Source organism: Oncorhynchus nerka, linkage group LG5, assembly GCF_034236695.1.
Source record: "Oncorhynchus nerka isolate Pitt River linkage group LG5, Oner_Uvic_2.0, whole genome shotgun sequence".
Lineage (NCBI taxonomy): Eukaryota > Metazoa > Chordata > Actinopteri > Salmoniformes > Salmonidae > Oncorhynchus > Oncorhynchus nerka.
Window position 1 is genome coordinate 58,553,825 of NC_088400.1, and position 27,073 is coordinate 58,580,897.

General features: G+C 45.3%; 2 protein-coding genes across 2 annotated transcripts in view; one reads left to right on the forward strand and one right to left on the reverse strand.

Moving 5' to 3' along the window:
• LOC115129731 (acyl-CoA-binding protein-like) lies at window positions 1–12,142 on the forward strand. The gene is made up of 4 exons (XM_029660396.2): window positions 1–107; window positions 683–800; window positions 11,350–11,412; window positions 11,514–12,142. Exons 1-4 carry the CDS (start codon window positions 60–62, stop codon window positions 11,585–11,587), a joined length of 303 nt encoding a protein of 100 aa, XP_029516256.1. The 5' UTR covers window positions 1–59; the 3' UTR covers window positions 11,588–12,142.
• Window positions 11,629–27,073, reverse strand: part of LOC115129729 (secretin receptor-like) — an 18,050-nt gene continuing 2,605 nt past the window's right edge. The window contains exons 3-13 of the mRNA XM_065018811.1: window positions 26,278–26,373; window positions 21,013–21,110; window positions 20,735–20,844; window positions 20,407–20,539; window positions 19,066–19,219; window positions 18,828–18,888; window positions 18,658–18,727; window positions 13,384–13,475; window positions 12,989–13,127; window positions 12,862–12,903; window positions 11,629–12,717 (exon numbers count right to left, since the gene is read on the reverse strand). Coding sequence (XP_064874883.1) covers window positions 12,565–12,717; window positions 12,862–12,903; window positions 12,989–13,127; window positions 13,384–13,475; window positions 18,658–18,727; window positions 18,828–18,888; window positions 19,066–19,219; window positions 20,407–20,539; window positions 20,735–20,844; window positions 21,013–21,110; window positions 26,278–26,373 — 1,148 coding nt within the window. The 3' untranslated portion in view covers window positions 11,629–12,564. The remainder of the gene's footprint in view (window positions 12,718–12,861; window positions 12,904–12,988; window positions 13,128–13,383; window positions 13,476–18,657; window positions 18,728–18,827; window positions 18,889–19,065; window positions 19,220–20,406; window positions 20,540–20,734; window positions 20,845–21,012; window positions 21,111–26,277; window positions 26,374–27,073) is intronic.

Genomic DNA, 27,073 nt, shown 5'->3' on the forward strand with positions numbered 1-27,073 from the left:
TGTCACCACCCACTCAAAGGTGAAAGGTAAGACAGAATCGCGGAAGTGAGCATTTCCACATGCAAGGAGTAGCTGGGTCTTTGTTTCTGGGGAACAACATGTCTATGGTAAGCAGAAACGTAGTTTTATATTTTATTTGTGCAGTATCTAACCCAAAGTCATACGTCAAATTGTTACTAATACCTTCCAGGTGTTAATACCTGAATCTACTGTGCATTTCATTTTAAAAGTTTTTTTGTTGCAGTTTACCTGTTATGAAGTTACTGCATGTAGCTTAGTGTAGATTTACATTTTCACTGTGTGCCACAGGATTGACTTTGTCATAGTGAGATGTTTTTTGTGTGTTAAGGTATTCATCCTATTTTCAATCGGTTACAAATCATTTTAACACATGGCACAACGTGGTGTACAAGTATTATTATTATTTATACATATTGTCCGTATATATGGATTTTTGTATATATGTTGGAACTATCAGAAGTCCTCACAAGGATTGTACAAGGACAATTTGAACAAGTGGTGACATTTTGTCGGTCCCCACAATAAACAAAAATGCTATGTTAGGTATAGGGGTTGGTTTTAGGGTTATGGTTAGATTTAGGGAAAATAGGATTTTGGATGAGAATCAATTATTTGGTCCCCACAAAGATGGCAATACAAAACATGTTTTATTTTTCTCAAGGCTGAATTTGAAAAGGCTGCCGATGAGGTGAGGAGGTTGACGGTACAACCTAGCTACGCTGAACTAGCAGTAGTATATGGGTTGTACAAGCAGGCAACACTTGGCAACGTCAACACGGGTGAGTCATTCTGTTCAACCTGTTCTACAGGCTGCAACTCGAAGCCAAATCCCTGATTATTGCCTAATCTTTCTTGTACCACTTTAAGCATCAAGATATAATTGCATATAGTGCATTCGGAAAGTATTCAGACCCCTTGACTTTTCCCACATTTTGTTACATTAGCCTTATTCTAAAATGGATAAAATAAAACATTTCCCATATTCATCGACCTGGCTAAGGCTTTCGACTCTGTCAATCACAACATTCTTATTGGCAGACTCAACAGCATTGGTTTCTCAAATGATTGCCTCGCTTGGTTCACCAACTACTTCTCCGATAAGAGTTCAGTTTGTCAAATCGGAGGGCCTGTTGTCCGGACCTCTGGCAGTCTCTATGGGGGTGCCACAGGGTTCAATTCCCGGGCCGACTCTCCTCTCTGTATACATCAATGATGTCACTCTTGCTGCTGGTGATTCTTTGATCCACCTCTATGCAGACGACACCATTTGTGTACCTCTGGCCCTTCGTTGGACACTGTGTTAACTAACCTCCAGATGAGCTCTAATGCCATACAACTCTCCTTCCGTGGCCTCCAACTGCTCTTAAATGCAAGTAAAACTAAATGCATGCTCTTCAACCGATCGCTGCCCGCCCGTCCAGCATCACTACTCTGGACGGTTCTGACTAAGAATATGTGGACAACTACAAATACCTAGGTGTCTGGTTAGACACTGACTTCGGCGATGTCATTTACAAAATAGCCTCCAACACTCTACTCAACAAAATGAATGCAGTCTATCACAGTGCCATCTGTTTTGTCACCAAAGCCCCATATACTACCCACCACTGCGACCTGGATGCTCTCGTTGGCTGGCCCTTGCTTCATACTCGTTGCCAAACCCACTGGCTCCAGGTCATCTACAAGTCTCTGCTAGGTAAAGCCCCGCCTTATCTCAGCTCACTGGTCACCATAGCAGCACCCACCCGTAGCACGCGCTCCAGCAGGTATATATCACTGGTCACCCCCAAAGCCAATTCTTCCATTGGCCACCTCTCCTTCCAGTTCTCTGCTGCCAATGACTGGAACGAACTGCAAAAATCTCTGAAGCTGGAGACTCTTACCTCCCTTTAAGCACCAGCTGTCAGAGCAGCTCACAGATCACTGCACCTGTACATGTAAATAGCCCATCCAATCTACCTCATCTCCATACTGTATTTATTTATTTATCTTGCTCCCCAGTATCTCAACTTGCACATTCATCTTCTGCACATCCTATCATTCCAGTGTTTAATTGCTATATTATAATTACTTTGCCACCATGGCCTATTTATTGCCTTACCTCTCTTATCCTACCTCATTTGCACATGCTGTATATAGATTTTTCTACTGTATTATTGATTGTATGTTTGTTTATTCCATGTGTTACTTTGTTGTATGTGTCGAACTGCTTTGCTTTATCTTGGCTAGGTCGCAGTTCCAAATGAGAACTTGTTCTCAACTAGCCTACCTGGTTAAATAAAGGTGAAATCATTTTTAAAAAATCAATCTACACACACTACCCCATAATGATGACAAAGTGAAAACAGTTTTTTATTTTTTATTGTTGCAAATGTATAACATTTTTGTTATTTACATAAGTATTCGGACCCTTTCATCCTCTGTGGGGACAAACCCGACTCAATCGTTCCGCCCTCATCTTCCGGACTTGTCTCCGTGCTGTTTGTTGCTACTTTGCTATCTGCCAAAATGTTCGGTTTTTACTTTTAATACATTTACCAATTTCTTCGTTTTTATCCTCGCTCAACTTTTTCACCCCGGACGCTTTATCTGGACATGGTTCTACAGGACCTCCACCAACCGAAAAAGCAAAGTAGTTAAATTAACATTGCCATCTAATTGCAGTCTCTGTACTCCTAATATACAGGAGAACTATCGCCTTATGGTCAGGATAGCAGTCTTGCAAGCACAGCTTCAGATGCAATCGTTAGGCAAGGGCAATTTAAGTGTAGGAAAGGATGAACAGCATCTGTGCCTCCAGGTAACTACAGATAGTAGTATAAATCCCCTGCACAGTCCACGCATCCAGACAATTTTCTCAAGGCTTCTGGAAAGAAATGCTGTCGGCATGCTCAACCGGTGTCGCTCAAACTTTCAACCGCTTGTCCCCATTAAGCAACGAGTCTGAGGCCGAGCCTTCTCACGTCTCTCCACCCGTTACGGGGTCTGAGCCGCCGATGCCTCCCACCATTAGCTGACAAATTGAAAACCCTAGTCATTGGCCAACCACATTACCTGCAATATTAGACATAAAAAGAATCATCCAGCGATGATACACTGTTTACCAGGGGGCAGGGCTACCGAAGTAAAGGCTAATATGAAGATGGTGCTGGCTAAGGCTAAAACTGGCGAGTGTAGAGCTTATAGGGATTTTGTTATCCACGTCGGCGCCAATGATGTTTGGATGAAACAGTCACAGGTTACCAAGAGCAACAGCTTGTAAATCAGCTAGAAAGATGTGTCGGCATCGAGTAATTGTCTCTGGCCCCCTGCCATTTAGCGGGAGTGATGAGCTCTACAGAAGTCTCTCACAACTCAATCGCTGTTTGAAAACTGTTTTCTGCCCCTCCCAAAAGATAGAATTTGTAGATAACTGGCCCTCTTTCTGGGACTCGCCCACAAACAGGACCAAGCCTGGCCTGCTGAAGAATGACGGACTCCATCCTAGCTGGAGGGGTGCTCTCATCTTATTCTTCAATTTAGAGAGGGCTCTAACTCCTCTAGCTCCACAATGAGTTGGGTGCAGGCAGCCAGCTTAGTGGAGTCTGCCTCTAGCACAGTCAGTATAGTCAGCTCAGCTATCCCCATTAAGACCGTGCCTCGACCTAGGTTGAGCAAAACAAAACATGGTGGTGTTTGCCTTAGCAATCTCACTGGAATAAAGACCACCTCCATTCCTGTCATTATCGAAAGAGATTGTGAGATCTCAAAATAGGGCAACTTCATTTTAGATCCCTACTTCCAAGGCAGTCAGTCAATGAACTAATCACTGATCTTGATGTCATTGGCCTGAAACATGGCTCAAGCCTGATTAATTTACTGTGTTTATTGAGGCCTCTCCTGGTTACACTAGTGACCATTTCCCCCGCGCATCCCGCAAAGGTGGAGGCGTTGCTAACATTTATGAGCAAATTTCAATTTACAATAACAACAAAAATGACGCCGTTTTCATCTTTTGAGCTTCTAGTCATGAAATCTATGCAGCCTACTCAATCACTTTTTATAGCTACAGTTTTACAGGCCTCCTGGGCCGTATACAGCATTCCTCACTGAGGTCCCTGAATTCCTATCGGACCTTGTAGTCATGGCAGATAATATTCACATTTGTGGTGACTTTAATATTCACTTGGAACAGTCCACAGAACCCAGTCCAAAAGGCTTTCGGAGCCATCATCGACTCAGTGGGTTTTGTCCAACATGTCTCCGGACCTACTCACTGCCACAGTCTGGATCTAGTTTTGTACAATTGGAATGGAGATGGCGCTCCACCAAACTGGATGTCTTCCAACTAGCTTTGAAAGACTGTACCATGCAAAATCAAAGAGCCCTGCTCGATCATCCTATTTTTCCAACCTAATTGAGGAGAATAAGAACAATCCCCCCAAAAATGTGATACTGTTGCAAAGCTAACTAAAAAGCAACATTCAACAAGAGAGGATAGCTTTCACTTGAGCAGTGATAAATTCATGAACTTCTTCGATGAAAAGATCATGATCATTAGAAAGCAAATTACGGACTCCACTTTGAATCTGCGTATTCCTCCAAAGCTCAGTTGTCCTGAGTCTGCACAGAACTGCCAGGACTTAGGATCAATGGAGACAATAGTCATGGCCTCCTAAACCTTCCATCTGCCTACTGGACCCTATTCCAACTAAACTACTGAAAGAGCTACTTTCTGTGCTTGGCCCTCATATGTTGAACATAATAAATGGCTCCCTATCCACTGGATGTGTACCAAACTCACTAAAAGTGATGGAAATCAAGCTTTTCTTGAAAATACCAAACCTTGACCCAGAAAATGTAAGTCACGATCTGCCTATATCGAATCTCCCATTCCTCTAAAAAAATTGTTTGGGGAAAAAGCTGTTGCTCTGCAGCTCACTGCCTTCCTGAAAAAAAAATTATGAAATACGAATTGCTTCAGTCTGGTTTTAGACCCCATCATAGCACTGAGACTGCACTCCTGAAGGTGGTAAATTACCTTTTTTAATGGCATCAGACCAAAGCTCTGCATCTGTTCTCGTGCTGCTTTTGACACCATTGATCACCAGATTCTTTTGGAGAGATTAGAAACTCTAATTGGTCTACACAGACAAGTTCTTGCCTGGTTTGGATCTTATCTGTCGGATAGACATCATTTTGTCTCTGTGGATGGTTTGTCCTCTGACAAATCAATTGTAAGTTTCAGGGTTCCTCATGGTAAAATTTTAGGATCACTATTGTTTTCACTATATATTCTACCTCTTGGTTATGTCTTTCAGAAACACAATGCCAACTTTCACTGCTATGCGGACGACACACAGCTGTTCATTTTGATGAAACATGGTGAATCCCCAAAATTGCCTACCCTGGATGCCTGTTTCAGACATAAGGAAGTGGAGGGCGGAATATTTTTTACTTTTAAATAGTTAGTTCTAGGTCCCAAGAAACAGATCTGCTGTTGGATCTGACAAATATTCTTGAAGGTTGTACAGTCGTCACAAATAAAACTGTGAAGGACCTCGGCATTACTCTGGATCTCTCTTTTGACGAACATATCAATAATATTTCAAGGACAGCTTTTTTTTTTCTATCTTTGTAACATTGCAAAAATCTAACTTTTTGTCAAACTGATGCAGAAAAGCTAATCCATGCTTTTGTCACTTCTAGATCGGACTTCTGCAATACTCTCCGGCTACCTGGATAAAGCACTAAATAAACTTCAGTTAGTGCTAAACACGGCTGCTAGAATCCTGATTAGAAACAAAAAATGTGATCGTATTACTCCAGTGTTAGCCTCTCTACATTGGCTTCCTGTTAAGGCTAGGGATGATTTCAAGGTTTTACTGCTAACCTACAAAGCATTACATGGGCTTGCTCCTACCTATCTCTCCAATTTGGTCTTGCCATACATGCATACGTACGCTACGGTCACAAGACACAGGTCTCCCTATTGTCCCTAGAATTTCTAAGCAAACAGCTGGAGGCAGGGCTTTCTCCTATAGAGCTCCATTTTTATGGAATGATCTGCTTATCCATGTGAGATATGCATTCTCGGTCTCGACCTTTAAGTCCTTACTGAAGACTCATCTCTTCAGTAGGTCCTATGATTGAGTGTAGTCTGGCTCAGGGGTGCGAAGGTGAACGGCAAGGAACTGGATCGACAAACTGCCCTTGCTGTCTCTGCCTGGCCGGCTCCCACTTCTCCACTGGGATTCTCTGCCTCTGACCCTATTGCTATTCCATGCTGTCCCTAGGAGGGGTGCGTCACTTGAGTGGGTTGAGTCACAGATGTGATCTTCTGGTCCGGTTTTGCACCCCCTCGGGCTTGTGCGGTGGAGGAGATCTTTGTGGGCTATACTCAGCCTTTTCTCAGGGTAGTAAGTTGGTGGTCTGTTGATATCCCTCTAGTGGTGTGGGGGCTCTGCTTTAGCAAAGAGTAGGGCTATATCCTGCCTGGTTGACCCTGTCCGGGGGTATCGCCGGGCGGGGGTCCAGTGTCCCCCGACCCACCCCTGTCTCCATTATCTATGCTGGAATAGTCTGCCGGGGGGCTAGGGTCAGTCTGTTATATCTGGTGTAATTCTCCTGTCTTATCTGGTGTCCTGTGTGAATTTAAATATGCTCCCTCTAAATCTCTCTCACCCTCTCTCCCCTACCGGAGGACCTGAGCCCTAGGATCATACCTCAGGACTACCTGGCCTGATGACTCCTAGCTGTCCCCAGTCCACCTGGTCGTGCTGCTACTCAAGTTTCAACTGTTCTGCCTGCGGCTATGGAACTCTGACCTGTTCACTGGACGTGCTACCTTGTCCCGGAACTGCTGTTTTCGACTCACTCGCTCTACCGCACCTGCTGTCTCAACCTCTGAATGCTCGACAATGAAAAGCCAACTGACATTTACTCCTGAGGTACTGACCTACAAGCAATGTGATTATTATTTGACCCTGCTGGTCATCTATCCATCTTGACTTAAATGGCCGTGTACTCTTATCTCCACCCGGCACAGCCAGAAGAGGACTGGCCCCCCCTCAGAGCCTAGGTTTCTTCCTAGGTTCCTTCTTTTTATGGAGTTTTTCCTTGCCACCGTGCTTTGCATTACTTGCTGTTTGGGGTTTTAGGCTGGGTTTCTGTATAGCAGTTTGTGACATCTGCTGATGAAAAAAAGGACTTTATAAATACATTTGATTGCTATGAGACTTGAAATTGAGCTCCGGTGTATCCTATTTCCATTGATCATCCTTGAGATTTTTCTACAACCGGATTGGGGTCCACCTGTGGTAAATTAAATTGATTGGACATGATTTGGAAAGGCACACACCTGTCTATATAATGTCCCACTGTTGACCTTGCATGTCAGAGCAAAAACCAAGGCATGAGGTTGAAGGAATTGTCCGTAGCGCTCCGAGACAGGATGGTGACGAAGGCCAGGTCTGGAGAAGGGTACCAAAAAACCTATGCTGCATTGAAGGTCCAGAACACAGTTGCCTAAATCATTCTTAAATGGAAGGAGTTTGGAACCACCAGAAATCTTCCAAGAGTTCGCCACCCAGCCAAACTGAGAAATCGGGGGAGAAGGGCCTTAGTCAGGGAGGTGACCAAGAACTCGATGGTCACTCTGGATGAGCTCCAGAGTTCCTCTGTGGAGATTGGAGAACCTTCCAGAAGGACAACCATCTCTGTAGTACTCCACCAATCAGGCCTTTATGGTAGAGTGGCCAGACGGAAGCCACTTCTCAGTAAAAGGCACATGACATCCCAATTGGAGTTTGCCAAAAGGCACCTAAAGGACTCTCAGACCATGAGAAAGACCATCACTACGGTGAAGCATGCTAGTGGCAATATCATGCTGTGGGGATGTTTTTCATTGGCAGGGACTGGGAGACTAGTCAGGATCGAGGGAAAGATAAGCAGAGCAAAGTACAGAGAGATTCTTAATGAAAATCTGCTCCAGAGCGCTTCTCTGTTATGATGAAACCAAGATTGAACTCCTTGGCCTGAATTCCAAGCGTCACATCTGGAGGAAACCTGGCAGCATTTCTACGGTGAAGTATGGTGGTGGCAGCATTATATTGTGGGGATGTTTTTCATTGTTCAGGACTGGGAGACTAGTCATGATCGAGGGAAAGATAAGCAGAGCAAAGTACAGAGATCCTTTCACCAGAGTGCTCAGGACCTCAGCCTGGGGTGAAGGTTCACCTTCCAACAGGACAAAGACTCTAAGCACACAGCCAAGACAACGCAGGAGTGGTTTCGGAAAAGTGTCTGAATGTCCTTGAGTGACCCATCCAAGCCCGGACTTGAACATAACATCTCTGGAGAGACCTGAAAATAGCGGTGCCGCAATGCTCCCCATCCAACCTGACAGAGCTTGAGAGGATCTGCAGAGAAGAATGGCAGAAACTCCCCAAGTACAGGTGTGCTATCTTGTAGCGTCATACCCAAGAAGATTTGAAGCTGTAATCACTGCCAAAGGTGCTTCAACAAAGTATTGAGTAAAGGGTCTGAGTACTTATGTAAATGTCATATTTACATTTAAAAATATATATATATATAAATTTGAAAGAATTTCTAAACCTGATTTTGCTTTGTCTTTATGGGGTACTGTGTGTAGATTGTTGAGGAGAAGCAACAATTGAATCCATGTATGAATACGTCTGTAATGTAACAAAATGTCAAGGGGTCTGAATACTTTCCGAATATACTGTACTTACAACGTCTTATAAGTATGGCCAGGAGTTTTGGAGCACTTTGAGGCACTATGCTTTTACTGATATTTCCAGCATTGTCCACTAGTGCTGCTGCAGGAAGGAAATGTTCTGCAATTGACACAAGCTGTCTCCACTTAATCAATCTATGTCTGGTTGGCGTGGTGATCGCTTAAGCCAGAGGAGGCGTAGCTCTGTGAATCTTAATCGCACAAAGTCTATTATTTGGCAGGGAATACTATTTGTACTCCTCACCAACGGACTCGGAAGTTGTAGCAAATAAAAATGTAAATTAAGGGCAGTTAAAGGGGAGAGTCATTGAAACCAGACATGAAAGTATATTGCAGTGAATTCGGGGAGTAGCCCCGACCCAGGACTCGAACCCGGATCCAGCGACTGTCAAGCCAACACCTTAACTGTACGCTCTTGGCTTAACGGTTCATCTGTTGGCTTGACATTCACAGGTTCAAATCTCGGTTGGGGCTACCCCCAAAGTTTGCTACAACATATAGTACTTCCATGGTTGGTTTCATTAACTCTCCCTTAAACTGCCCCTAATTGACAATTACAGAATATTTCTGGGATGTCCTACCTGCAGCAGTGCTTTTATAGTGTCTTATTACAAGGCTTATCATTTTGTCTCGGATGTGCATTTCTCAAGAGTTACGAAATGTATTGACTTATCAATTGTTTAGCTGCCTTTTTTGACTGTGAGTAAACCATTCAGGGATTGACATGAAGGGTTGCCCTATTTCCTGCGGCAAGTGACCTGAACAGTTGCACCAGTTGAGGATGGTGAGGTTGCCCCATTGGGCAGGTGATTTAAGAAGTGAAAACAACCAAATTGCAAAGGATTCCAGTAAGCCTGAAACTGATCTTTGTGAAAGACGGACATTGTATGGCAGTCGGGCAAGTTGAGCCTGCTCTGAGAATGTATTTACTGATAACAACCTTATTTTTCAGATTCCTCCCGTGTATGTGGAAGGTTAGCAATATATGGCACTTCTGCATGTAAATATACTAGGAAAAAAAATAGATGCAACATGTAAAGTGTTGGTTTCATGAGCTGAATTAAAAGATCACGGAAATGTTCCATATGCAAAAAAAGTGTATTTCTCCCAAATGTTGGGCACAAATTTGTTTACATCCCTGTTAGTGAGCATTTCTCCTTTGCCAAGATAAGCCATCCACCTGATAGGTGTGGCAGATCAAGAAGCTGATTAAACAGCATGATCATTACATAGGTTCACCTTGTGCTGGGGACAGAAGACCACTCTAAAATGTGCAGTTTTGTCCCTCAAGTCTTTACTGAATGTGCAATTGGCATGATGACTGCGGGAATGTACACCAGAGTTGTTGCCAGAGAATTGGTTCTTAATTTCTCTATCATAAGCCGTCTCCAACGTCATTTTAGAAAATTTGTCAGTACGTCCAACTGGCCTAACAACTGTATACCGCGTGTAATCACGCCAGCCCAGGACCTCCACATCTTGCTTCTTCACAAGCAGGATGGTCTGAGACAAGCCACCCGGACAGCTGATGAAATTGGGTTTGCACAACCAAAGAATTCTGCACAAACTGTTAGAAACCATCTCAGGGAAGCTCATCTGTGTGCCAGTCATCCTCACCAGGGTCTTGACCCGACTGTAGTTTGATGTCGTAACCGACTTCAGTAGGCAAATGCTCACCTTCGAGGGAGACTGGAGAAGTGTGCTCTTCACGTATGAATCCCGGTTTCAACTGTACTGGGCAGATGGCAGACAGCATGTGGGTGAGCGATTTGCTTGATGTCAATATTGTGAATAGAGTGCCCCATTGTGGGGTTATGGTATGGGCAGGCATAAGCTACGGACAACGAACACAATTGTATTTTATCGATGGCAATTTGAATGCAGATATACCGTGACGATATCCTGAGCCCCATTGTCGTGCCGTTTGTCCGCTGTCATCACCTCATGTTTCATCATAATAATGCACAGGCCCCATGTCACAAGGATCTGCATACAATTCCTGGAAGCTGAAAATGTCCCAGTTCTTCCATGTCCTGCATACTCACCAGACACGTCACCCATTGAGCATGTTTAGGATGCTCTGGATGGACGTGTACGACAGCGTGTTCCAGTTCCCGCCATAATACAGCAACTTCGCACAGCCATTGAAGGCAAGTCGGACAACATTCCACAATTAACTGCCTGATCAACTCTATGGGAAGATGTGTCGGGCTGCATGAGGCAAATGGTGGTCACACCAGATACTGACTGGTTTTCTGATCCACGCCCCTACTTTCTTTTAATTTTTTTAAGATCTCTGTAACCAAAAGATGCATATCTCTATTCCCAGTGAAATCCATAGATTAGGGCCTAATGAATTTATTTTCAATTACATGAAATGTAAGTCAGTAAATTCGTAGAAATGGTTGCTTTTTACATTTTTATTCAGTGAAGCTTATTTTTTACATTAACAATCAAGGGATCATAATCTTCAGGTAACCAAAAAAGACTCCCGACTTGTCCGATGGGCTTTCAGAATGCCAATACCTGCCAGTTAAAGCAATATCTTTTGTTGTAAGAGTAACTTTGAGATGTATCCGTTGTGTCCACAGAGCGTCCGGGAATATTTGACTTCCAAGGAAAATCTAAATGGGATGGTTGGAAAGCACAGGAAGGTAAGTATTTTGGACAATGTATTATTCTGCTTTTCCACTCTCTCTGTTTTGAATGTAACACAAATCTTCAATGTGTCCTGTTTCTGTTTTCAATCCAATAGGAAAGTCCAAAGAAGATGCCATAAAAGAATATATTGCCTTTGTGGAAGAAATGAAAGCAAAGTACCCAATGTAGAGGTTATCTTAAGGACATTAGTGCACATTTTTCGTAGAAGAACCATTTTATAATTCAGCAATAAGGCCCGAGGGGGTGTGGTATATGGCCTCCACTTTGCGTTGTGCCTAAGAACAGCCCTTAGCCGTGGTATATTGGCCATATACCACAAATCCTAGAGGTCCCGTATTGCTATTATAAACTGGTTACCAATGTAATTAGAACAGTAAAAAATAAATGTTTTGACATACCCGTGGTATAAGGTCTGATATACCATGGTTGTCAGTCAATCAGCATTCAGGACTCGAACCACCCAATTTATAATAAGTTACAATGAACAAGAAGGATCAAATCTGACATTGACATGGGTAAAATGTGGAGACAACCAAGATCACAGTTTTAGACCACTCACCAGCAATTTGTTGTTATCCTGTTGAAAAAGTGAAGCTCTTGATCTTGGTATTTATTTCAGAAAATGTCTTTATTTTTTATACAGTACATTGGTGCAAAGGAACAGTAAATTATGTTTCTTAAAAGATCTGTCTTCAAAGTATAATAAAAAGTGAGAATTTTCAATCATGTTGATAAATTCTCTGGACAAAAGGCTGGTCATAACCAGACCTCTTTCCAGGATTTCTCTTTCACATGTTGATGTTGAAGATCTGAGTCCTACTTCTGCTTTTTGAACATGTTCCCATTTCTTAGGATTTCCACTGAACCCAAATGTCTTAGATCTTCAGGCCAAGTCCACTGTCCATAGTCCTAGAAATGTTGCTTGAGGGAATGGCACAAAATCACAGTACAGTGCTGTTTCCCATGCCATGTCCAAGTCTTCAAGAGTGGCCAAGTGATTCTGTGGACCATTCCTCAAGTTCAAGAAAGTTCCAGAACTTAAGTTAATTTGATGTCTTGAGAGAGTCATCTGTGTAAGTGTTTTTTAACCGGTATGTCTAGGACATCACCAGTGATTTGGTGGGTTGAAGGGGGTGTGTCAAAGGTCATGCCAGGCTGGCCGGTCCGGAACAGGGAAGCAAGGAGACCTGGGTAAGGGGAGAGACGCTTTGGCTCATGGAACCATGCTGTCTGGGCTCCTCATGTAGATGCTGCTTCAGCCTCCACCTGCGCCATCTCCTCTGTACCTCGTACTGTACCTGTGTGTGGAGGTTTGGAGGGGATGGAGATAGTGTATCATCGACACTAGTTAATCAGGGCTGCTGCATAATATTAGCAATAGCACATTTATACCACTTATTTCAACTTACATAATAGTTTTAAGAAATGGGACAAAAACCTACCTCCCCATTTAGAAAACAGTAAAGAACAGCAACTCCAAAGCCCTGGAAAGGAAGAAAGTGGAATATAGACATCAAATAGTATTCCCGCAAAGTTTTAAATAAAAATAAAATGAAAAGTCAAAATTACCTGTGTTGATGCAAGAGCCAGCTCAACAAAGGTCCATATTTTGTAAGTTAAACCACTGACTTTGATGGGTAAGAAGGCAAAGAGGATGTAGTACAAACCAAAGAGGGTCACCAAAAGAAATGTCGATTTGGTAAGTCTCCTGCAAATATCAAAGGAAAATATTCAATTCTACAATACACAAAAGACACGAATCAATACTGTACACATGTTTTGAGAGATTCCATTAGTTTGCCGTTGTGCTGGTCTTTCAGGTTTGACTGGGCAACGCTTCCAGAAAGTTGGCACAGGTACTATAACACTCGTAAGCAATTAAGTTATTTATTATTTTAGCCTACAGAATAAACATCCTTGAAATCCTTTGGCATTAGTACAGTATGGTCATGTTGACAACTCACTTGTATTGGCTGAATTCATTTCCATGCATGTCTGGCATCCGCAGTTTCCCCACCAGAATTCTTATGATACTCAGAAAAAATACCAAATTAATCTGCAATGAAATGGCAACAAATGAATACCGTACGGAGTAAAACTAATATTTACATTATCAGTTATATACTTTGTTTTTTTATATGTTACATCGACCGGATACAATGGGTGGAGACTAACGGTGAAAATGCTTGCTTACGAGCCTCTTCCAACAATGCAGTAAAAAATAAATAAATACAAAAATGAACTACAGTGCATTTGGAAAGTATTCAGAAGCATTGATTTTTTTAAACGATAAAGCCTTACTAAAATGTATTAAATAGATCCCCCCCCCCCCCCATCAATCTACACCCTATAATGACAAAGCAAAAACCGGTTTTAAAAATGTTTACAAATGTATAGAAAAATTAACTGATCACATTTACACAAGTATTCGGACCCTTTACTCTACTTTGTTGAAGCACCTTTGGCAGTGATTACAGCCTCGAGTCTTCTAGGGTATGACGCTACAAGCATGGCACACCTATATTTGGGAAGTTTCTCCCATTCTTCTCTGCAGATATTCCTGCATTGTCTTTGTTGTGTGATTGAGGTTGTTGTCCTGTTGGAAGGTGAACCTTCGCCAATGTCTGAAGTCCTGAGTGCTCTGGAGCAGGTTTTCATCAAGGATCTCTCTGTACTTTGCTTCATTCATCTTTCCCTCGATCCTGAACTAGTCTCCCTGTTGCTGACGCTGAAAACATCCCCACAGCATGATGCTGCCACCACCATGCTTCACCGTAGGAATGGAACCAGGTTTCCTCCAGACGTGACACTTGGCATTCAGGCCAAAGAGTTCAATCTTGTTTCCCATGGTCTGGGGGTCTTTAGGTGCCTTTTGACAAACTCCAAGCCGGCTGTCATGCGCTTCTTACTTAAGAGTGGCTTCCGTCTAGCCACTCTACCATAGAGGCCTGATTGGTGGAGTGCTGCAGAGATGGTTGTCCTTCCGAAAGATTCTCCCATCTCCACAGAGGAACTCTGGAGCTCTGTCAGAGTGACTGTCGAGTTTTTGGTCACCTACCTAAGTCCCTTCTCCTCCGATTGCTCAGTTTGGCTGGGTGGCCAGCTCTAGGAAGTCTTGGTGGTTCCAAACTTCTTCCATTTCAGAATGATGGAGGCCATTGTGTTCTTGGGGACCTTCAATGCCGCAGAAACTTGTTTGTACCTTTCCCCAGATCTGTGCCTCGACACAACCCTGTCTCTGAGCTCTACGGACAATTCCTTCCACCTCATTGTGTGTAGATTGATGAGGAAAATGTATTTAATCTATTTTAGAATAAGGATGTAATGTGGAAAAGGTCAAGGTGTCTGAATGCACTGTAGCAGGGAGTACCATATCAATGTGCAGGGGTATGCGGCATAGTATTTGAGGTAGATATGTACATGAAGGCAGGGTAAAGTGATTAGGTATCAGGATACATAATAATAGTCTAATAATGCACAGAGTAGCAGCATATGAGGATGTTTTCTTGTGTACAAAACATTAAGAACTCCTGCTCTTTCCATGACAGACCGACCAGGTGAAAGCTATGATCCCCTATTCATGTCACTTGTTAAATCCACTCCAATCAGTGTAGATGAAGGGGCGGAGACAATGGATTGAGTATGTGTGCCATTCAGAGGGTGAATGGGCAAGACAAAAGATGTAGCTGCCTTTGAATGGGGAGTGGTAGTAGGTTCAAGGTGCACCGGTTTGAATGTGTCAAGAAATGCAAGCTGCAGGGTTTTTCATGCTCAACCGTTTCCTTTGTGTATCAAGAACACTCCACCACTCAAAGGACAGCCAACTTGACACAACTGTGGGGAGCATTGGAGTCAACGTGGGCCAGCATCCCTGTGGAATGCTTTTGACACCTTGTAGTCCATGCCCCGATGAATTGAGGCCGTTCGAGGGCAAAAAAGGGGGGGTTCAACTCAATATTAGGAAAGTGTTCCTAATATTTTGTACACTTGGTGTGTGTATGTGTGTATAAAGTACCAGTCAAAAGTTTGGACATCTACTCTTTCAAGGGTTTTTCTTTATTTGACTATTTTCTACATTGCAGAATAATAGTGAAGACATCAAAACTATGAAATAACACATGGAATCATGTAGAAAACAAAATGGTGTTAAACAAATCAAAATCTATTTAATATTCTTCGAAGTAGCCACCCTTTGTCTTGATTACAGCTTTGCACACTCTTGGCATTCTCTCAACCAGCTTCATGAGGTAGTCACCTTGAATGCATTTCAATTAACAGGTGTGCCTTGTTGAAAGTTAATTTGTGGAATTTCTTTACTTAATGCGTTTGAGCCAATCAGTTGTGTTGTGACAAGTTATGGGTGGTATACAGACGATAGTATGGACTTGGTCTTTTACCAAATAGGGCTATGTCAAGAACAGCTCAAATAAGCAAAGAGAAATGACATCTTTAAGGTCAGTCAATTGGAAAATGTCTAATACTTTGAAAGTTTCTTCAAGTGCAGTCACGAAAACCATCAAGCTCTATGATGAAACTGGCTCTCATGAGGACCACCACTGAAAAGAAAGACCCAGAGTTACCTCTGCTGCAGAGGATACGTTTGTTAGCTTCACCTCAGATTGCAGCCCAAATAAATGCTTCACAGAGTTAAAGTAACAGATACATCTCAACATCAACTGTTCAGAGGAGACTGCATGAATCAGGCATTCATGGTTGAATTGCTGCAAAGAAACCATTACTAAAGGACACCAATAAGAAGAGACTTGCTTGGGTCAAGAAACACGAGGAATGGAATGGACATCAGACCTGTGGAAATCTGACCTTTGGTCTGATAAGTCCAAATTTGAGGTTTTTGTTTCTAACTGCTGTGTCTTTGTGAGACGCAGAGTAGGTGAACAGATTATCTCTGCATGTGTGGATCCCACCGTGAAGCATGGAGGAGGAGGTGGTGTGATGGTGCTTTGCTGGTGACACTGTCTGTGATTTATTTAGAATTCAAGTTACACTTAACCAGCATGGCTACCACAGCATTCTGCAGCGATATGCCTCATCTGGTTTGCGCTTAGTGGGACTGTCATTTGTTTTTCAACAGGACAATAACCCAACACACCTCCAAGCTGTGTAAGGGCTATTTGACCAAGGAGAGTGATGGAGTGCTGCATCAGATGACCTGGCCTCCACAATCACCCAACCTCAACCCAATTGAGATGGTTTGGGATGAGTTGGACGACAGAGTAAAGAAAAAGCAGCCAACAAGTGCTCAGCATATGTGGGAACTCCTTCCAGACTGTTGGAAAAGCATTCCAGGTGAAGCTGGTTGAGAGAATGCCAAAAGTGTGCAAAGCTGTCATGAAGGCAAAGGGTGGCTACTTTTAAGAATCTAAAATATATTTTGATTTGTAAAAAAAAAAAAAAAGGTTAGTACATGTGTTTTCATAGTTTTGATGTCTTCACTATTATTCTACAATACAGAAAATAGTAAAAAAGAAAGAAAAACTAAATGAGTCAGTGCAAGATAGGGTCTATGCACATAGTTAATTAAATGGTTACCCGTACTATCTATGGCTATTTGGCAGTCTTATGGCTTGGGGTAGAAGCTGTCTCAGAGCCTGTCGGAGAGATGATGGTCCAGTAACACTTGCTGGACTGTAGTAGAGTGAACAGTGAACTTTGGTGGGTGTCTTTAGGAATTTTTCGGGCCTTCCTCTGACACTGCCTGATATGGAGATCCTGGGGCTGGTGTTGTGACGAGAATCTCCCCCGTGACAGACCCCCCCCCCCCCCCCCCCCTTCTAATTTCCTTAATTTTGTGGCTAGAGACAAATACTTTCTGTGGCACACATAAGAGTCAAATACTTTCTATAGAACAAACTTCACGTCAGGATAGGCAACCAAAATGAATAATGAATGTATGTGTGTTAAATTAAACAGAGGAACCGAAATGAATAATGAATGTATGTGTGTTATATTAAACATAGAGGGAATAAAATGTTGGCAAGCAATAAACATTTCAGAACAACTGTGGCTGAATTATTATCCTGACACTTTCAAAAACACTAGTCGAATAAGACATGGGAGAGATGACGAGTTTTGGCAAAGAGTTATTTATAGACTAATACAAATCAGTAGCGGATTTAGGTACGGACGACATGGGCAGATGCCCAGGGCGGCGTCTTGCCGTGGGCGGCACAGGGCGCCCCCGGGTGCAGGCGCTGAAGGGGGTTGAGCCCAGAACTTTTTGACGATCCGAGGGCCCATACCAAATCTTTTCGGCCCAAGGCGTAAGAGACGTTGTGCCCTCTTCACGACTGTGGATATGTGTTTACACCATGTTAAATTCTTAATGATGTGGACGCCAAGGAACTTGAAACACTCAACCTGCTCCACTACAGCTCCGTCATTGTGGATTGGGATATGCTCTTCCCTCTCTCCTGCAGTCCACGCTCAGCTCCTTGGTCTTACTGACATTGTGGGAGAGGCTGTTGTCCTGGCACCACACTGCTAAGTCTCTTACCTCCTTGTAGGCTGTCTCATCACCATCGGTGATCAGGCCTACCACTGTTGCCGTCAGCAAACTTGATGGTGTTGGAGTTGTGGGTGAACAGGGAGTACAGAAGGGGACTAAGCACAGACCCCTGTAGGGCCCCCGTGTTGAGGGTCAGCATGGCGGAAGTGTTGTTGCCTACCCTCACCATCTGGGGCCGGCCTGTCAGGAAGTCCACAATCCAGTTGCAGAGGTTCAGTCCAAGGGTCCTGAGCTTGGAGGGGAATATGGTGTTGAAGGCCGAGCTGTAGTTTATGAACAGCAATCTCACATAGTTATTTCCTCTCTTGTCCAGGTGGGAAAGGGCAGTGTAAAATGCAATTGAGAGCATCATCTGTGGATTTGTTGGGGCAGTACGCTAATCGGAGTGGTTCCAGGGTGTCTGGGATGATGGTGTTGATGTGTGACATGACCAGCCTTCCAACGCACTTCATAATTACAGATGTGATGTGCTACAAGGGGACAGTCATTTAGGCAGTTTACCTTGGAGTTCCTGGGAACAGGTACAATGGTGGTCAGTTTGAAACATGTTATGATTATAATCTGGGACAAGGAGAGGATGAAAATGTCTGTGAAGACACTTGCCAGCTGGTCTGCGCATGCTCTGAGAAGGCGCCCTGGTATTCCGTCTTGAACAATCTTGAACAATGCATTGGCCTAATCATTAGTTATCAACAGCGATTGATGCACTTACGATTATGAAGAGTAGGACTGGTAATCTGAGAATCCACCAAACCCAGTCATGTACCCTTGTCTCCCAGCAGCTTGAGGAGAAAGGGAAACATATTCATGTATGTGAACTATGATGATGCAATTGTCATCTGTTTAAAATAGTCTATGACATCCCATTAATCTGTATCTTACCCTTCATCCTCATAGAAGTATTTTGCCAAGCCCCAGGATACAATGACAATCATTGGCAAACCTATGTAGAAAAACAAAACAAAAATGGTTTAGTTAAATCCAATCCCTCTCATTTCAGTTAATAATAGTTCACTATCAAGTCTGTCTCTTAACTGATCAAAATGACATGACATTGCTAGATGACAATGACATGGTATCAGTGGTGTTGTTGTAATGTAGAGTGGACAGGTGTCCGTACCCCAGCCCAGGACGATGTACCACCAAAGGTGTTTCTTCTTGGAGAAGAAGGAGAGGCTGACCAGGGTGTGGAGGTAGTGTCCCTCCACCAGCAGCCAGCTGTAGTTAGCCATGATGCAGTAGTTGGAGAACATCACCACTAACTTACACACCACCTACAGGATATGATGAGAAAAGACATATACACTACACGAACAAAAATATGTGGACACCTGCTAGTCAAACATCTCATTCCAAAATCATGGGCATTAATATGGAGTTGTACACCCCCCCCCCTACCCTACCCCCATTGCTGTTATAACATCCTCCACTCTTCTGGGAAGGCTTTCCACTAAATATTGGAACATTGCTACGGGGACTTGCTTCCATTCAGCCACAAGAGCATTAGTGAGGTTGGGCGATTAGGCCAGGCTCGCAGTCAGCGTTCCAATTCATCCCAAAGGTGTTCGATGGGGTTGAGGTCAGAGATCTGTGCAGGGCAGTCAAGTTCTTCCACATCGATCTCGACAAACCATTTCTGTATGGCCCTCGCTTGTGCATGGGGGCTTTGTCAAGCCGAAACAGAAAAGGGCCTTCCCCAAACTCTTGCCACAAAGTTGGAAGTACAGAATCGTCTATAATGTCATTGTATGCTGTAGCGTTAAGATTCGCTTCACTGGAACTAATGGGCCTAGACCAAACCATGAAAAACAGCCCCATACCATTATTCCTCCTCTATCAAACTTTACAGTTTGCACTATGCTTTGGGGTTGGTAGCGTTCTCCTGGCATCCACCAAACCCAGATTCATCCGTCGGACTGCCAGATGGTGAAGTGTGATTAATCATTCCAGAGAACACGTTTCCACTGCTCCCGACGAACAGTTGTTGTGCTGACGCTGCTTCCAGAGGCAGTTTGGAACTCAGTAGTGAGTGTTGGAACCGAGGACAGACCATTTTTACAGTTGACCGGGGCAGCTCTAGCAGGGCAGAAATTTGACTAACTGACTTGTTGGAAAGGTGGCATCCTATGACGGTGCCTCGTTGAAAGTCACATACCTCTTCAGTAAGGCTATTCTACTGCCAATGTTTCTCTATGGAGATTCCATGGCTGTGTGCTCGATCTTATACACCTGTAAGCATCGGGTGTGGCTGAAATAGCCAAATCCACTCATTTGAAGGGTTGTCCACATACTTTTGTGTGTATATAGGAGGGGTATTTTAGTATGTCCATATCATGTTGAAAGATGAACAACTTTTATCAAAACACAGCTATTCACACACTAAATTACACATTTCTCTATCAATGTGTTCATCCATTCACACATGCATTGACAGTCACTACGAAGTACAGTAGATACGTACTGGGTAGTCGTCACAGTGGTAGAAGTCTTCATCGGTGAAGAGCACAGAGTCTTTGATGAAGATGAAGGTAGCACGCAGGATGAAGGAAACGAAGAGTTGGATGTGGATGTAGTTTCTGGTGCAGTGCAGTTTCCTAGACAACAGGAAAAGTGTAAAAGCAGTTTAAAATGTCCTCCTTGACCAACATGCTTTTGTAATATGTTTAATCCCCCACTGAGACCCAATATTAAGATACGCATGTTGATTACAGTGTAGTTTATTGAGTACCCAAATGGATTATCATATTTTTTATCATAACAGTTCTTGGACTTGATTCTCTGTTTCTCACCTAAAGAGACAGAGGATGGTGATGGCGATGGTGAGAGAGATTAGAGAGAGAGCGTAGCCTGCAGTGTACATGGTCTTCACATAGGGGAAGTACATGTGGGAGTCATGTGACTGGGAGGAAAAAGAGGCCCGGGGTAAGAATTGTTTTACATAAATTGTCCATGTATTTTTACATCAATGCTCAACACTGATATGGCTTTCCCTTGTTTTGAAGTACTTGTCCTGAATCAAAGACAAAACCAGTAATGTAGCACATACGAAAAGTACACATGTACCCACCTCTCCAAGTAAGTGGAAGGTTTCGTTGAAACATGCATGCTCGTAAGGAGGGAATGGGTCCGTCCAGCCCGTGTCTGTGCAGTTCCGGTCCACTTTACCTGGAAAATCATACAGCCTCATCAATACTTACTTGCTGTACTGTTCAAATAAACTAATTATGGCCGGGAAAATAGTCAGCATCAGAGTAAAAAAAACTTGACCATAGAACAGACCTAAGATTTTCTAAGACCTACATAGTTTCAGTATCTCAGGTATTATGCAGTTTCAGTATCTCAGGTATTTTAGTGCAGGCAATAGTTATTGCAGGCGTCATTTGTGTTATGTAAGGTTGTCATAAATCACTTCACGATGCCGCTGTTTCCACAAGCAGACCTTTTATGAACTCTATACCACTCCTCTGTCCTTTTAGTCTATCGCCTGTATGAGCATCAATCGACAGTTTATGGTAGAAAGACAAACATTTTTGTATTGAATGGAAACAGATGATCTTGGTGGTGGATCATTAACTAACTAACACACTCATAACAAACAGGGGTGGGGTGGGGGTCGAACACATCATAACAAACAGGGGTGGGGTGGGGGTCGAACACATCATAACAAACAGGGGTGGGGTGGGGTCGAACACATCATAACAAACAGGGGTGGGGTGGGGTCGAACACATCATAACAGACAGGGGTGGGGTGGGGGTCGAACACATCATAACAAACAGGGGTGGGGTGGGGTCGAACACATCATAACAAACAGGGGTGGGGTGGGGGTCGAACACATCATAACAGACAGGGGTGGGGTGGGGGGTCGAACACATCATAACAAACAGGGGTGGGGTGGGGTCGAACACATCATAACAGACAGGGGTGGGGTGGGGTCGAACACATCATAACAAACAGGGGTGGGGTGGGGTCGAACACATCATAACAGACAGGGGTGGGGTGGGGGTCGAACACATCATAACAGACAGGGGTGGGGTGGGGGTCGAACACATCATAACAGACAGGGGTGGGGTGGGGTCTAACACATCATAACAGCCAGGGGTGGGGTGGGGTCTAACACATCATAACAAACAGGGGTGGGGTGGGGGTCGAACACATCATAACAAACAGGGGTGGGGTGGGGGTCGAACACATCATAACAGACAGGGGTGGGGTGGGGGGTCGAACACATCATAACAGACAGGGGTGGGGTGGGGTCTAACACATCATAACAGCCAGGGGTGGGGTGGGGTCTAACACATCATAACAGCCAGGGGTGGGGTGGGGGTCTAACACATCATAACAGCCAGGGGTGGGGTGGGGTCTAACACATCATAACAGCCAGGGGTGGGGTGGGGGTCTAACACATCATAACAGCCAGGGGTGGGGTGGGGTCTAACACATCATAACAGCCAGGGGTGGGGTGGGGGTCTAACACATCATAACAGCCAGGGGTGGGGTGGGGGTCTAACACATCATAACAGCCAGGGGTGGGGTGGGGGTCTAACACATCATAACAGCCAGGGGTGGGGTGGGGGTCTAACACATCATAACAGCCAGGTGGGGTGGGGTCTAACACATCATAACAGCCAGGGGTGGGACATCATAACAGCCAGGGGTGTGGGGTCTAACACATCATAACAGACAGGGGTGTGGGTCTAACACATCATAACAGACACAGGTGGGGTGGGGTCTAACACATCATAACAGACAGGGGTGGGGTGGGGGTCTAACACATCATAACAGACAGGGGTGTGGGGGTCTAACACATCATAACAGACAGGGGTGGGGTGGGGTCTAACACATCATAACAGACAGGGGTGGGGTGGGGTTCTAACACATCATAACAGCCAGGGTTGGGGTGGGGGTCTAACACATCATAACAGACAGGGGTGGGGTGGGGTTCTAACACATCATAACAGCCAGGGGTGGGGTGGGGGTCTAACACATCATAACAGCCAGGGTTGGGGTGGGGGTCTAACACATCATAACAGACAGGGGTGTTGGTTCTAACACATCATAACAGCCAGGGGTGGGGTGGGGGTCTAACACATCATAACAGCCAGGGGTGGGGTGAGGGTCTAACACATCATAACAGACAGGGGTGGGGTCATAACAGCCAGGGTCTAACACATCATAACAGCCAGGGGTGGGGTGTGGGTCTAACACATCATAACAGACAGGGGTGGGGTGGGGTCTAACACATCATAACAGCCAGGGGTGGGGTGGGGGTCTAACACATCATAACAGCCAGGGGTGGGGTGGGGGTCTAACACATCATAACAGCCAGGGGTGGGGTGGGGGTCTAACACATCATAACAGCCAGGGGTGGGGTGGGGGTCTAACACAACATAACAGCCAGGGGTGGGGTGGGGGTCTAACACATCATAACAGACAGGGGTGGGGTGGGGGTCTAACACATCATAACAGCCAGGGGTGGGGTGGGGGTCTAACACATCATAACAGCCAGGGGTGGGGTGAGGGTCTAACACATCATAACAGCCAGGGGTGGGGTGGGGGTCTAACACATCATAACAGACAGGGGTGTGGGTCTAACACATCATAACAGACAGGGGTGTGGGTCTAACACATCATAACAGACAGGGGTGGGGGTCTAACACATCATAACAGACAGGGGTGTGGGTCTAACACATCATAACAGACACGGGTGGGGTGGGGGTCTAACACATCATAACAGCCAGGGGTGGGGTGGGGGTCTAACACATCATAACAGCCAGGGGTGGGGTGGGGGTCTAACACATCATAACAGACAGGGGTGGGGTGGGGGTCTAAAACATCATAACAGCCAGGGGTGGGGTGGGGGTCTAACACATCATAACAGCCAGGGGTGGGGTGGGGGTCTAACACATCATAACAGCCAGGGGTGGGGTGAGGGTCTAACACATCATAACAGCCAGGGGTGGGGTGGGGGTCTAACACATCATAACAGACAGGGGTGTGGGTCTAACACATCATAACAGCCAGGGGTGGGGTGGGGTGGGGGTCTAACACATCATAACAGCCAGGGGTGGGGTGGGGGTCTAACACATCATAACAGCAAGGGGTGGGGTGGGGGTCTAACACATCATAACAGCCAGGGGTGGGGTGGGGGTCTAACACATCATAACAGACAGGGGTGTGGGTCTAACACATCATAACAGCCAGGGGTGGGGTCTAACACATCATAACAGCCAGGGGTGGGGTGGGGGTCTAACACATCATAACAGCCAGGGGTGGGGTGGGGTCTAACACATCATAACAGCCAGGGGTGGGGTGAGGGTCTAACACATCATAACAGCCAGGGGTGGGGTGGGGGTCTAAGACATCATAACAGCCAGGAGTGGGGGTCTAACACAACATAACAGCCAGGGGTGGGGGTCTAACACAACATAACAGACAGGGGTGGGGGTCTAACACAACATAACAGCCAGGGGTGGGGTGGGGGTCGAACACATAACAGACAGGGGTGGGGTGGGGGCCTAACACATAACAGCCAGGGGTGGGGTGGGGTCTAACACATCATAACAGCCAGGGGTGGGGTGGGGGTCTAACACATCCTAACAGCCAGGGGTGGGGTGGGGGTCTAACACATCATAACAGCCAGGGGTGGGGTGGGGTCTAACACATCGTAACAGACAGGGGTGGGGGTCTAACACAACATAATAGCCAGGGGTGGGGTGGGGGTCTAACACATCGTAACAGACAGGGGTGGGGGTCTAACACAACATAACAGCCAGGGGTGGGGTGGGGGTCTAACACATCATAACAGCCAGGGGTGGGGTGGGGGTCTAACACATCGTAACAGACAGGGGTGGGGTGGAGGTCTAACACATCATAACAGCCAGGGGTGGGGTCTAACACATCATAACAGCCAGGGGTGGGGTGGGGTCTAACACATAACAGACAGGGGTGGGGTGGGGTCTAACACATCATAACAGACAGGGGTGGGGTGGGGGTCTAACACATAACAGACCGGGGTGGGGTGGGGGTCTAACAAATAACAGCCAGGGGTTGGGGGGGGTATAACACACACACATTCTAACAGCCAGGGGTGGAGTGGGGTATAACACATCATAACAGCCAGGGGTGGGGTGGGGGTCTAACACATCATAACAGACAGGGGTGTGGGTCTAACACATCATAACAGCCAGGGGTGGGGTGGGGTGGGGGTCTAACACATCATAACAGCCAGGGGTGGGGTGGGGTCTAACACATCATAACAGCCAGGGGTGGGGTGGGGTCTAACACATCATAACAGACAGGGGTGTGGGTCTAACACATCATAACAGCCAGGGGTGGGGGTCTAACACATCATAACAGCCAGGGGTGGGGTGGGGTCTAACACATCATAACAGCCAGGGGTGGGGTGGGGGTCTAACACATCATAACAGCCAGGGGTGGGGTGAGGGTCTAACACATCATAACAGCCAGGGGTGGGGTGGGGGTCTAAGACATCATAACAGCCAGGAGTGGGGTCTAACACAACATAACAGCCAGGGGTGGGGGTCTAACACAACATAACAGACAGGGGTGGGGGTCTAACACAACATAACAGCCAGGGGTGGGGTGGGGTCGAACACATAACAGACAGGGGTGGGGTGGGGGCCTAACACATAACAGCCAGGGGTGGGGTGGGGGTCTAACACATCATAACAGCCAGGGGTGGGGTGGGGTCTAACACATCATAACAGCCAGGGGTGGGGTGGGGGTCTAACACATCATAACAGCCAGGGGTGGGGTGGGGGTCTAACACATCATAACAGCCAGGGGTGGGGTGGGGTCTAACACATCGTAACAGACAGGGGTGGGGGTCTAACACAACATAATAGCCAGGGGTGGGGTGGGGGTCTAACACATTGTAACAGACAGGGGTGGGGGTCTAACACAACATAACAGCCAGGGGTGGGGTGGGGGTCTAACACATCATAACAGCCAGGGGTGGGGTGGGGTCTAACACATCGTAACAGACAGGGGTGGGGTGGAGGTCTAACACATCATAACAGCCAGGGGTGGGGGTCTAACACATCATAACAGCCAGGGGTGGGGTGGGGGTCTAACACATCATAACAGACAGGGGTGGGGTGGGGGTCTAACACATAACAGACCGGGGTGGGGTGGGGTCTAACAAATAACAGCCAGGGGTTGGGGGGGGTATAACACACACATCGTAACAGCCAGGGGTGGAGTGGGGGTATAACACATCATAACAGCCAGGGGTGGGGTGGGGTCTAACAAATAACAGCCAGGGGTTGGGGGGGGGGGTATAACACACACATCGTGATGGGGGTTTCTCACCTTCTGATTTGAAGAAATTGGGACAGTTCTGTGATGCAGTTTCCCCTACAAAAGCAGGAGACCAGCAATTCAAGTGGTCCCACATACCCTTGCAGTCTGAATAAGAAAAACAAATCAGGTACTGTTTTCTTGTATCTCTCAAATTATAATCAAAGTGTGTAAATATCTTTTTTAATGGGGGGGCCTATCTATACATAAGAATTTGTTCTTAACTGACTTGCCTGGTTAAATAAAGGGAAAACAATAAAAATAAATACATGTGTTTGGTGGTTTGTTGTCAAAATTATAAGACAAACAGTACAACGGCAGTCCTTGTTTGGTCGTTGTGAATAATTGACATTTTAGTCATTTAAACTCTCTTATCCAGAGTGATTTACAAGAGCAGTTTGGGTGCCTTGCTCAAGGGCAGATCAACAGATTTTTCACCTAGTCGGCTCGGGGATTCGAACCAGGAAACTTTTCGGGTTACTGGCCCAATGATCTTAGGCTACCTGCCGCCAATAGTCCAGTAATAACAAGAGGAGCAAGACAAACAGCTCTGATAATCTGATGAACTGTTCTCACCAACATGACAGTAATGTTGAACTCAAAGTGGGGAAGTAACTACAACGATAATGTTGTATGTTGAGATGTAACCTACTCTATACTGCCACTAGAGGGAAACCTAGTCCACAGTCAAACTGGCCTGGTTCCCAGTGATGTGCTGATGTGTGGTGCTGTTTCAGATTTTGATACCTGTGGGACTGGAAATGATTTTACTCTTATGTGGTATGCATATCATATAATGCCATTAAAT

What these genes read in the sequence shown, in the direction of transcription:
- LOC115129731 (XM_029660396.2), top strand. Translation starts at nt 60, where the DNA reads ATGCAAGGAGTAGCTGGGTCTTTGTTTCTGGGGAACAACATGTCTATG. An exon ending in ACTTGGCAACGTCAACACGG is followed by an intron (nt 801 to 11,349) that starts GTGAGTCATTCT and finishes TTGTGTCCACAG; the next exon opens with AGCGTCCGGGAATATTTGAC. An exon ending in TGGTTGGAAAGCACAGGAAG is followed by an intron (nt 11,413 to 11,513) that starts GTAAGTATTTTG and finishes TCAATCCAATAG; the next exon opens with GAAAGTCCAAAGAAGATGCC.